General features: G+C 42.0%; 1 protein-coding gene across 1 annotated transcript; it reads right to left on the minus strand.

Moving 5' to 3' along the window:
• Positions 1–631: 631 nt before the first annotated feature.
• LOC141757379 (growth arrest-specific protein 1-like) lies at positions 632–3,756 on the minus strand. The gene has a single exon (XM_074617815.1). The coding sequence runs from the start codon at positions 3,382–3,384 to the stop codon at positions 2,590–2,592; it is 795 nt and encodes a 264-aa protein (XP_074473916.1). The 5' UTR covers positions 3,385–3,756; the 3' UTR covers positions 632–2,589.
• Positions 3,757–12,377: the final 8,621 nt, after the last annotated feature.

The following is a 12,377-nucleotide window of genomic DNA, read 5'->3' on the forward strand; positions in this document are numbered from 1 at the left end:
TCAAAGGGGTCCGTTGACCTCTGACCTCAATATATGTGAATGTAAATGGGTTCTATGGGTACCCACGAGTCTCCCCTTTACAGACATGCCCACTTTATGATAATCACATGCAGTTTTGGGGCAAGTCATAGTCAAGTCAGCACACTGACACACTGACAGCTGTTGTTGCCTGTTGGGCTTCAGTTTGCCATGTTATGATTTGAGCATATTTTTTTATGCTAAATGCAGTACCTGTGAGGGTTTCTGGACAATATTTGTCATTGTTTTGTGTTGTTAATTGATTTCCAATAATAAATATATACATACATTTGCATAAAGCAGCATATTTGCCCACTCCCATGTTGATAAGAGTACTAAATACTTGACAAATCTCCCTTTAAGGTACATTTTGAACAGATAAAAAATTTGATTAATTGCGATTAATTATGGACAATCATGCAATTAATCTAGTAAATATTCTAATCGATTGACAGCCCTAGTAAACGTAGAATTAATCTGAAGAAGAACAGAGATTACTGTAAATGAACCAACATTGCTTTGCACCCCTTTAATCAACACGTGAAGCCTGAAACTAAATAAATAACACTAAAGATTAAAAGTTAAAAACAAAGCCACACAGCTTCCAAATGGATCATTTTTAAAACTCGTCTTTATTTAATGTGCATGTACATTCAGAGGAGTGTGTTCTTAATGGGCACTTAATACCTCCACTCACCCGAACACAGACATCTTTTTGTTTTTCTCAGTGTGTCTTTGTGTGAAGACTTGTAACAAACACACGGGGTGAGGATAAACAAACTGACCCAACAGCTTCTTGGCTCCATTTGTGCTGCAAATCCCCCCCCCCAAGAGGAGGAGTTTACCTTCCTCTTGTCTGTTTGAACAGCTCTCAGGAATTAACACTTTATACCTTACGCAAACATCCATGTTTACAAGGTCACGGGTATCGCTCTCAGGATTTAGACACATTTCAGTGGCTTACATCAACTTTGGTTTGTAATGAGGGGGGTTGTGGAGAAAGTCTGTGTACAGATTAGTGAAGGAAAATTTCCTCTGCTTTCCCAGCAGCTACGCCTCTGATATGGTCACATCATGGTGAATAAAACCAGTAGAAAGACTTTTAGGCACTTTTTTAAAATCATTCCGGTGTGGTCATAATGCAGTAAAAAGACTCATCTATTCATACAGTGCAAATCTCTTGTCACTCAAACAAATATTTTTGACAAAAATAATTTTTATACAATATACTGTACAATCTATCTTTACATAACTGGCATACAAAAAAAATATAGGCTCCTTCAGCATTATCAGATGATGAAATATAACATATGGAGTGATTAAACAGCAAAGTGTGCTGAATTGAATGAACTTGTGCAGATTTGTAGCAGAAAAGTTTGAATTTAAAAGCCCCAAATGTTAGTTTAATGACAGAAATACAATCTGGTGAGTAGATTTTAGATTCCACTAATGAGTCAGAGCACTGACCCCTTAAAGGGACTGTTTGTAACTTTTTACACGTATAAATCTACCGGGTCGGTGTCCCATGCGCGCTCGCATATGCGCGCTCGTGTGTGGCTACGCTGTTCAGACCGCTCCGCTGCCTGCTTGTCTTCAGTCACACAACACGCGCGTTCTCGCTCCACCTCACGTTCACACTCCACACTGCAGTAGAGTTAGTTTAGCTCTGAGAATATCTAGTGGACGTTTGTGAAGAAATAACTGCTGCAGCTCCTCCAGACCAACAGAGGTTTTCCGTGTGTTGTGAAGTGACGGGGCTCCACAGCGAGTAACGATAACGTCTCCGACCAAAACTCAGGTGTCTCCCTCCGGCCGCGGTCGGGAGGCTGAAGCAGGAAAAGTCACCACTAGGATCAGCATTGATTCATGGAGAGACCTCCGTCTGGTCAGCTAACATTACTGCCAAGCAGCTGAAATATAGAGTGATATCGTGGTTTTAGCTGACGTGTGTCGCCTCACTGTTTTGAGCGATGCTCGTTCATGTCTATTTAGAGCGAGCACAAGCTCGAGCCCGACGCTGTCTTTCGTTGACTTAACGGCCTAAGGTGTCGCTGTTAACAAGCAATTCTGAAAGTTACAAACAGTCCCTTTAAGTGAAGGATCATCAAATACTTATTTCACCACTGCTGTTTTCTCAATCTGCATTATGAGTTATGGTTTCTTTAAAATTTGCTGTTTTGTCAACAGGAAGATGTTTGTCGGAGGGCTCAGCTGGGACATCACCAAGAACGACCTGAAAGATTACTTTTCCAAGTATGGCGAGGTTGTAAACTGCACTTTAAAGCTTGACCCCATGACTGGCCGTTCAAGGGGCTTTGGCTTTGTGCTCTTCAAAGAACCTGACAGTGTTGACAAGGTATTGTCCTGCTCCCATAAGCAGTGTTTACATTATATATATATATAATCTGCAAATCAGAGTTAATGCCACATGCATAGTGCTGACTAAAAATGTAAAATGAAGCTGTCAAATAGGGAACTAATCTTGTATTTTTGCTGTATTTTAAGAAGTCTTATATTGCCTAGCTCTATTTCTGAAAGTTACAAACAGTCCCTTTAATGGCAGCAGCTTTTTCAGATTAATTTGGTTAAAACCAAAATGGTGGTCAGGACATTTAGAGCAGTGTGACCAGGTGGAGAGTCACAGGAGCTCTCCACATCTTGATAATCCTCCTGGTCGATGTAATCTTCCTCAGAATCGTCCTCAGAGTCTGAAAAGCCACTTCCTGCAAACCTATCGCTGGAATCAGAGCAGAAAGTCTTCATGCTCACTTTGATATACTCGCATATGTTCCTCTCCGTGCCGTCGCACACGCATGTGTCCAGCTGCTGCGCTTTGGGTATGGAGCGCATGTCTGCTATCACCCTCCGGCATCCGTCCGAGCACCTCTCTCCTCCGAACAGCCTCCTGCAGTGGTATAAATAATCCCTCATGGCAGAGCTGCAGGGCTGGTCCGCCTCGCACTGCAGCCGGGCCTCTGTGCAGCCCATGGTGGAGCTGCTGGTTGTGGTTCTGGTTCTGGTGCGAGGCATGCACGGCTCGATGGCCTGCTTGGTGCTCCTGCACACCGGGTCCTGGTTGCAGTCGCAGTCCTCCAGAGCAGGTCCACTCTGGGTGAGATTGAGCTGAATGAGAGAGGAGATGCAGTGGCTGGGACACTTCTTACGCTCCCCATTGATGACTGACGCACACGCGTAAATGTACTGATCGTACGCGTAATGGCACTGCGGCTCTCCGTGGCACTTCAGGATGGCTTTCCAGCAGACCAGCCTGTGGTTTTTTGGAGATGCGACACATAAACCGATGATTAGGATCAATACACTGAATATCAGATATGTGCGCTCCATCAATATGGCACGACTTGCCATTTCCAGGAAGAATGAATCTTTAAAAAGTTAGACTTCTGTAGTTCCATCACGGTGCGTAAAAACAAGCTGACTCCTGGATGGTTTCATATCATGGCACTAGTTGTGGAGGACTTTGGAAGTCAACGAGACGCCACAAAGAAGAAGCTCATCCAGCAGGACCACAACAACACGATCATGGTGAAGAGCTGAAAAGTTGCAGAGTTGAGGAAAAAGTTTCCACGAGAAAAAAAGTTCTGCTAAACTTATTTCCCAAACTTTTTCCCAAAGTTTCGCGGTGTTGTATCCTCGTTCCTGAACGCACTGATCCGCCTCCTTCAGCCCGCATCCAGTCATCCAGTCATCCAGTGGAGCTGCAGCAGCTCTGTGATGAAGGCTGTGCTGCTGATGGGCTGATTAGGTTACTGCAGCGACGCCCTCTGATTGGTCCGATGAGCTGTTGTGATTATGTCGTCACACAAGGGCAGTGACGCAAGCTACTCTTTTGTACTTTGTGCAATTTAACTTTATTATGATTTAGAATGTCATTATTATTAAGAAATGTATTTACCCCATTTATGTTTTATGAGATTACAAATTGCATGTAGTACTATTTTTTATATCTATGAGTTTATAACTTTTCACAAAGGTGGAAGATAATGACTTTTACCTGAGTATTTCTGCACTGTGCTACTTTTAGCCTACTTAAGTACTTTTTAAGTAAAAATACAGAAGTATAAGTTTCCAAATGTACTTAAAGTACCAAAAGTAAAAGCAGACATTATGTGGAATGAATGTATATAATATTATTGGACTATATTTATTCATGTGCAGGCCTACATCACTTAAATGTTACAGCTGGTAAGGGTGGGGCTAATTTTAAATACTTTACCCCTCTCAAAAGAGTCTTAATCTATATTTTGTGTTATAATTATGCAAAGTAACTGCAAACTCAAATTATCAAATAAATGTAGTGTAGTAAAAAGTACAATGCCTCTGAATTGTAGTGGAGTAGAAGAATAAAGAAAGGAGAAGTAAAGTACCTAAAAGATGTAGCCTACTTATACTAGGGCTGTCGATCGATTCAAATATTTAATTGCCATTAATCACACAATTTGTATCCATTCTAAATGTACCTTAAAGGGAGATTTGTCAAGTATTTAATACTCTTATCAACATGGGAGTGGGCAAATATGCTGCTTTATGCAAATGTATGTATATATTCATTATTGGAAATCAATTAATAACACAAAACAATGACAAATTTTGTCCAGAAACCCTCACAGGTACTGCATTTAGCATAATAAAATATGCTCAAATCATAACATGGAAAACTCAACTCAACTTGTGGGTACCCATAGAACCTATTGTTATTCACATATCTTGAGATCAGAGGTCAAGAGACCCCTTTGAAAATGGTCATGCCAGTTTTTCCTTGCCAAAATGTAGCGTAAGTTTATTATTTAACATCCTTCGCAATGGTACCAATGGATTCATTAGGTTTTATAATTTCATTATGATAACAGTATCTTCACTCTAGCTTTAAAACTGAGCCAGCTACAACCTCTGAATGATTGATTTCGTTAATGCTTTAAAGAAATTAATGCTGTTAAAATGAATTTGCGTTAGCACATTATTAACTTTGACAGCCCTAACTTACACAGTACTTCTTAAAATGTACTTTGTTACTTTCCAACGCTGTTTTTTTCACCGTGGTAAAAGCAGATCCACTCTTGAATAATTACTTGTCCCCGCACTGAAACCCGTCGTATGTAATGAGGCACAGCTTGAGGAAAACACTGGGGCTGTGTTGCCTCCCAGCAGAGACAGACGACAGCTGTTATAACACATGCGCAGCTCCTGTCTTACACTTTCCACCATGAAACATAACAAGCCTTGATTGCAAAGCTGTGACACCACATAGCCGGGAACACTTGCACACACCAATAAAGACATGACAGCTTCGAGGTTTAGAACTTTCCAGATATGGAGCTGGGGAAGTACCAGAGGCCTTCACTTGAGAAAAGTAACACGGTTTTTTATTGCCCATTCTGTGCAAATGTAAGGCGTGAAACCCTAATGACTCTACCTTTTGGTAAAGGGTATTTCCTATTTCCTAACAATAACACAACAAAAAGAGTGTGAAGAAGAAGAATAACAACTTCAGCCCTGTAAACAAACACCACCTTGGAATGAAAGCAGAGTGGATGTGTCGGGGCAGCGAGGCCACCAGAACAAAGTGTAGGAAAGAAAAACACTCTGTTCTTCTGACCCCGTCACATCACCACACTATGACCACAAAGATCTGGCAGCTCTCAGGGGACCCTCAGACCCCCCGATTCCAATTAGAGAGATTAGAGAGGAGTCAAGACAAGTGCAGAAGAGTTTCTGAGCCAAACAACCCCAAACAGCCCCCCCTCCACCTCCTCCAGCTGGCATACCAGAGCAACAGGACGACTGCGGACTCAATTTAGAGCAACATCAAAGTGGAGGTTAGAGAAAGCCCAAACTGCTCAAGGGTCTGCATTAACTACAAAGAGCCTGACATCAGCCCAGACGGGCTAAAGACGGCTAACAGAGGTACATATGGGTGCTGACGATGTGACATGTTTTTTACTTTTGTGCACAGTTCGGGTACCTCTGACTTTTGCCCTTTGTAGAGCCACACACTCCGATGCACACGGCCTTTACAAAGCTTCTTTTCAACAACAAACTAAAGAACACACCCCGACCACAGTTGCTTTTCACTTTTAAGAAGGAGTTCATAATGCATAGCAGAACCAAAATCCCATCAGTGTTGGACGGCGGCCAGGCGAGAACAACGGCCAGATTGAGTGGAGCCAGTGGCTCTGTACTCGGTATGATGGAGCCGGCAGCTGCTCTCCCCCCAAACTGTACCTCTTAAATTACTCCAATACATCACCCAGATACTTTTATACTTTTACACCAAACTTCTCAGATTGTTCTGAGGGAAATATGAGCCCGGTGTCCTTTTGCAGTCTTGCCCTCCGTTTATTTCAAGTATACCTCCGGATACGCATCCCTTAAAGGCCTACATGCGGTCGTTCATGGCGACTTGCATATAATAGTGTTTCCAGAATTGGAATGCGGTTCCCAAGAGTAGATTTGTAAATACTCATGCAGAGACAGACATGCTCTTCAGTTTGTCTCCACTGCTGTCAGAAGTCATTACACACAAGCTGCTATGCCAGAACAATTCACTGAACTTTGTATTCAAGTGCTTCCAAGCCCAGAGAGAGAGGAGAGAGAGAGACAGGGGAGAGAGAAGAGAGAGAAGAGAGAGGAGGGAGGAAAAGGAGTCAATATTAAAAAGCTGCCAAGTGTTTTTCTGCCTGCATTTCTTTTTTATTTTTCTGTGGCTCATGGAGACTTCTCAGATTTCCGTCTTAGACATGCTGATATTTTGTCTCCATTCTTTTCTCATGAAAGAGGGGAATTTATATGCGTTTGGTGAAAACAAGAAATTTCACTTGCATGCATTGACATGACATGAATATGCAGTGAGTGTCTTCTTGAATCAAGTCAACAACACAGCGCTGCTGTAATTCTGTTTTCTGGTATGCGTCTGAAAGATTAGACGAGAGGGATCGAATCACCTGGATCAAAGTGATTTTAGTCACTCACGGCGGCATAATGTCGGTCTGGCGGTCAACAACTACTGGATGGATTGCCAAGTTTACTAGTGTACAGGCATTCATGATCCCCACAGGATGAATCCTAATGATTTTGATGATGCTGTGAAGTTTTCTCTAGCGCAAAGGGCAAAGCGGCAAAAGTCCCAAGACACAAAAAAGTACCAAAATTTGGTACAGATATCCATGGTACCCAGAGGATGAATTATAGACTGTATATAAAGATGGACGACATGACAACTCCCAAAAAGTGAAGCCAAAATCTTGATTGCCCCCTGGTGGCTGGCTGCAGTATAGGTCATAAATCCCGCCCCCTTCCATGTTAGCAAACTAAAAAGTCAAAGTACACGTCAAATACTTTTTTCCCAAAGATGGTTTCTGTCATTTTAGGTAGTTCTTATCATGCTGATGTATGTTCAAGTGTTAATTTTTCTGATAAATTTGGTTTTAATTAATTATTTGATGCTATAAAAAGGGGGTGAGACGTCATGATTGACAGCTGTGATTCTCTCGCTATCTAACTGCGGCCGTGCTCGGCTCGTGATTGGTTCGATCACTAATGCGCAGACTCCAAATGACGTCAAAAGCGCAAGATGGCAGCTCCTGTATCTGAGATATTTTGGCTTCACTTCTGTACAGTGGGAGGAAGTGGGGACGTGTCATCCATCTATATATATACAGTCTATGGGATGAACCCTACTGCCTCTGGCTCGCATCTATTCTATGGATTGCCATGAAATTTAGCATTAGCATTAAGCTCACCAGCATCATTTTCTCTCTTCTTTCCAGACTCCAGCACTCCCCGTACTGTTATCACACTAGAGATGTTTCAGGATGGTACCACATGTACCGAGAGTGCATCTCTGTGGGGGAAGCCACGCACCACGGCAGGAAAAACATTTGACTTTGAACTCACAGAAGAGATCAGATCTACGAGTTCAAACACGGGTCACTCTGACAGTAAAGTAGCCAAGAAGAAAAAAGTTATAATCACTGAAGCCAAATGTTTGTTATGTGGTAAGACGCACGGATGAGCAGACAGACAATTGTTTTGATGGTTTCCCATCAGCAAGGCTTTCAGATTCCTTTGGCTTGTTTCACAGAACAGATTAATGCCACGACAGGCAGTAAAGCTGGTTACAGAAAAGCTTCATGTTCTGGTTGTTATTGCTCCACTTAAGGATTTTGCAGGAAAGCAGATGGGGCTGTTAAATAGATTGGAACAGAGAGTTAAAGTCCAGACACAGAGGTATAGATGCTGGTTCTGCCATCACAAAGGATGGTAACTGATAGTGCGGTAAAATCTGCATTATAAGGAACAATGGGAACTCTCCAGGGTTGCTCAGCCCTGCAGTAGAGAGATACTTAGTGACAGTGGTCAGCTATAGTGATAAGATAACAGAGCCACTTCTCTTCAAAGAGGGGGAGATAACACATTTCCCCAGAGGTAATGAGGGCATCTGTGTGTAAAAAGCTTTTACAGAAGGAAAAGAGAGTTTGTTTGAAAGGTGACCTCTCCTCCCCAAACTCTGATCAAGTTTCTCTTCAAGAGGAAATAGCTCCTCAGAGACAGAGATGACACCACGACCTCGAAACAGAGAAGTCATTGTTCACTAGAGATCAGAGGCCTTAACAAGAACCCTGACAGGAAGAAAGTGACTACGCAGCATCCACATTAAGAGAGCTGAGGAGATAAAATTAAGTGTGTGATGAATGGCTGACTCTTGGTCACGAAAAAAGAGTTTTAATACTGTAAAGTCTAAACTCAAGAGGGTCCTTCCTGTGAATACGTTTTAATCAGTGCTACATTATGTTGATGAGCATGAATAGAGTTCTTTGCTGTGGCCCAATTAATCTCTATGTGACAGTGTAATGACTAGGCTACTTGTGCCAACCACAATGTTTAAGTCATTTTTAAAAAAATTCAATTTCACATTTATTTACTTATTTATCCATTTATTTATTTTTTATTATTAATATTTTTTATTTTTTATTTTTTATAATTAATTATTATAATTATAATTTTTAAAGTTTTAAATTTAATTGAGTGTTGGGGATTGACAAGAAGATTGATGACACTCCTATCTGTTAAATATCAGGCTACAGGTAGCAGCCGGTTAGCTTAGCTTAGCACAAAGACTGGTAACGGGGGGAAACAGCTAGCCTGGCTCTGTCAAATGGTACAAAATAGTACCCCACAGGTACCCAGAGGTACACATAACACCAGCACTTCTAAAGTTCACTAACACCTAATATCTCACCTGCTTAAAGCTACAATTGGTAAGTTTAATGAAAATATTTTTTTTGTCATATTTACTTTGTGACCCGGCCGCCATGTTGAAAACAGTCGAGTCAAAACCAAGCACCGCCCACCGGCCGGAGCAAACTTTCCAGCCCGTTCGCAAGAAAAGGCGTATAAATGCCACAATAATACGCAAAGGTGTTTAGCGTGCAGAAAGTACGCCTTTCTTTATTTCCGGGAGTCTGTTGTACGCCATGTATCGTATTACTGCAATGTAAACACATCCGCATATAAATGCTGCGGTAAGAGTTAGTGACGTAGTATAAAAAGCAACAAAGACCACTTTTGGTGGACCCAACAAACACCAGACTTTTAACCAGAAGACCCGTGTTCCAGACCGTTGTTGACCATTGTTTTGTTTTGTAAGTGAAGTTAGTGATGTCTACCTTTTGTTGACGTTTGTGGCGTGTTTTCCGTAGCTGTTTCCGTACGTGTTTCACTTCGTTTACTTACCTATTTCAAACCCAACCATGATGTTTTCCCTTACCCTAACTAAGTGATTTTCTTGCCTAAACCTAACTGGACATTTATTGTGGCGTAATCATGACACGTGGAATGTCCGTGTAATGTCGTGGTATTTATACGCCTTCCTGTGAGACTGGGTTGAACTTTCTCATTTCACAGCTAAACTGTACACTAAAATATGTTTCTGAAAACATTTGAGGTGAGAAATAGGCACTACAGTCACAGAATATTGATTAATAAGAGTTCACGACTTTGGCGAGCAGTGATTATCAGTTGCGTTAGAGACTCCTCAGCTCTGATTGATCGTTTTCCTTCGGGCACGGTACTTGCAAATGCCATTTAGGAGGACACAGAGGAACCACAGATTATCTGTCTCATATACCGTCAGGATATAGCAGTAGTTTGATCAAATATGACAAAAAGTTATTTTTATTATAGTTACCGACTGTAGCTTTATTATGTTCAAAAACCAGAGCGCCGATTATGTGCTCATCTATTTCTTGGCTCTGAGCTGTTGCCAGGAAACCGGCAGACACTCCAGGAAATTACTGGCGGCGGCCAAGAAATAGAAATAGTGAGCTTTAGTTGTACTTATAGGTGGATATTTGTTTCCTTCAGACAGGCTGGCACTCCCCCCATGTTTCCAGTCTGTTTCCACCAGACAAAATGAAATATAGTGATATCAATCTAACTCTCACTCGATTTCCCAAAATATTGTACTATTCCTTTAAGCCCTCAAGTAAGACAACATAGAAAGAGGTTATGTTTTCTTAAAAGATATGAGATTCTAGAAGGGGTCATTGTGGGATTATTACTCTGCATGCACATACACACACACACACAGTACAGTCCTACGACAGAGCTGGAGAAGCAGGATATACAAGATTTCCAGTCTCTCATTTCCATGCTGCATTCTGTAACTCAGTCCGCCTGGCATCCTGCCAGCGTGGGGCACATTTTGAGCTCAGTCTTTGAGGCGTAGCTGCCGTTTCGGGAGACAGAAAATGAGATGTGACCCAGGTCTTTCCCTGACGTTTTGTCTGAGTAATCACAATGTTTGAGCCGAACTGAAGACGCTGCTTGAACAGCACGGCCCATTGGGGCTAGATTATCTCTCTCTGCCTGCCTCAGGAGTATTCTTAGAACTGCAGCCTCTAGACACAGGAAGCGTGTGGGCTGATTTATGACATTTTGGTGAACAATTGCTGATTCAGTTGACAAAGGCGTATATCATTCCAGCTCGCTGTAAAAGCAGCCTGAGATACACAATAACTGTATTACATGGGAACAGTGACAACATACCCAAGAGCTTCCTTTGATACCATATATTTTCGATGGAGAGGCCTACAGTTTGGTGGTTGGATTCCTTCCATTTATATTGCAGTTATTGTTCCTAAACTTGAAAACACACATATCCTACAAGTGGAAGAGACATGACTCTGAGGGTTTATGAAGAGTCTGGCAGTCAGAGTGCAGATGAGGCTGTCTTCAGTGACAGTAACCACATGCTTTTAATCCAAACAAACCAGCCTTTGTAAGGGCGCAGCACCAGCGGTGGTCTAGTTCCAACTGTCCCCATCCATGACACCATAGAATAAATCAAGATAATCTGAGTGGACTTTTTCCCACTTCCATAGACAAATACCACAAAATATCATGGTTATTACTGTATTTGATGCACCACAAATGAAACAAGAAAGAAGATCACGAGATCTTGATATCAAAAGTAAAGCTGAGAGAAGTTACAGGGCCAGCTCGGTGCACTGCGATCATTAATGTTGCCTAGTAACATAACTTTAGACAAAACATCTCCGTCCTCTAAACTGTAGTAATGGTTTCCCCCGTCCAACTTGGCTTCAGTGGAATCAGTTTTGGTTCCAAGTGTCAAGTGAGAAAAAAGCTTCGACTGGGTTGACTCACTCAGATGTCCGTTTGAATTTGAGATATTGGATGTGGAAATATGAAGTCTTGTGATGTGGATCTACCAAGGAAACTTGGACTGTTACCTCCAAAATAAGAGCATTTGGTGGGGCAGTGGTTGGGGTGGGCAGGATTGTGGATGCATGAAGTATCAGGTACAAATATGGGTCCTTTCTGGATGAGGGTTGAGGCAGTATTTGGATTAGCAGTTAGCTCCAGTCAGGGTGGTCTGGGATACAGAGTTTATGTTTAATTTAAACATAGGCTCTCTGAGTCTGCCTACTGTCACTGTGCTGAGACAAGCCATGCTGATGGGTTAAACAAGAGGTGGGATGGTCGGTCTGGTGAGTGAAGTTATAAAACCTCTTTATGGTACACAACCTGGCAGACAGAATCTTGTTTATAGTGGAAGTCTCTGGCTGAATAGATATATAGAGAGATTCATCTTTTGCTTATGAGCTACTGTTGCAGCTGGGTACCTTCGTTGCATGTCATTCTCCGTCTGCACTCATTGCCTGTCAACTCTCTACTGTCTGCTAAAGGAATAAAAAGCGACCTCGAAATAGTAAAACTAGACAAAGAGTCTACACTCATGCTAGCGGCAGTGTTGCCAGATCAGATTGCCAGTTTCCAACCCAAACACAACTTAAAATCCACCCAATTCAATAAAAAACAGC

The sequence above is a fragment of the Sebastes fasciatus genome, chromosome 19 (genome assembly GCF_043250625.1).
Source record: "Sebastes fasciatus isolate fSebFas1 chromosome 19, fSebFas1.pri, whole genome shotgun sequence".
NCBI lineage: Eukaryota > Metazoa > Chordata > Actinopteri > Perciformes > Sebastidae > Sebastes > Sebastes fasciatus.

Excerpts from the sequence above, each read along its gene's own strand:
- LOC141757379 (XM_074617815.1), bottom strand. The coding sequence starts at position 3,384 with ATGGCAAGTCGTGCCATATTGATGGAGCGCACATATCTGATATTCAGT.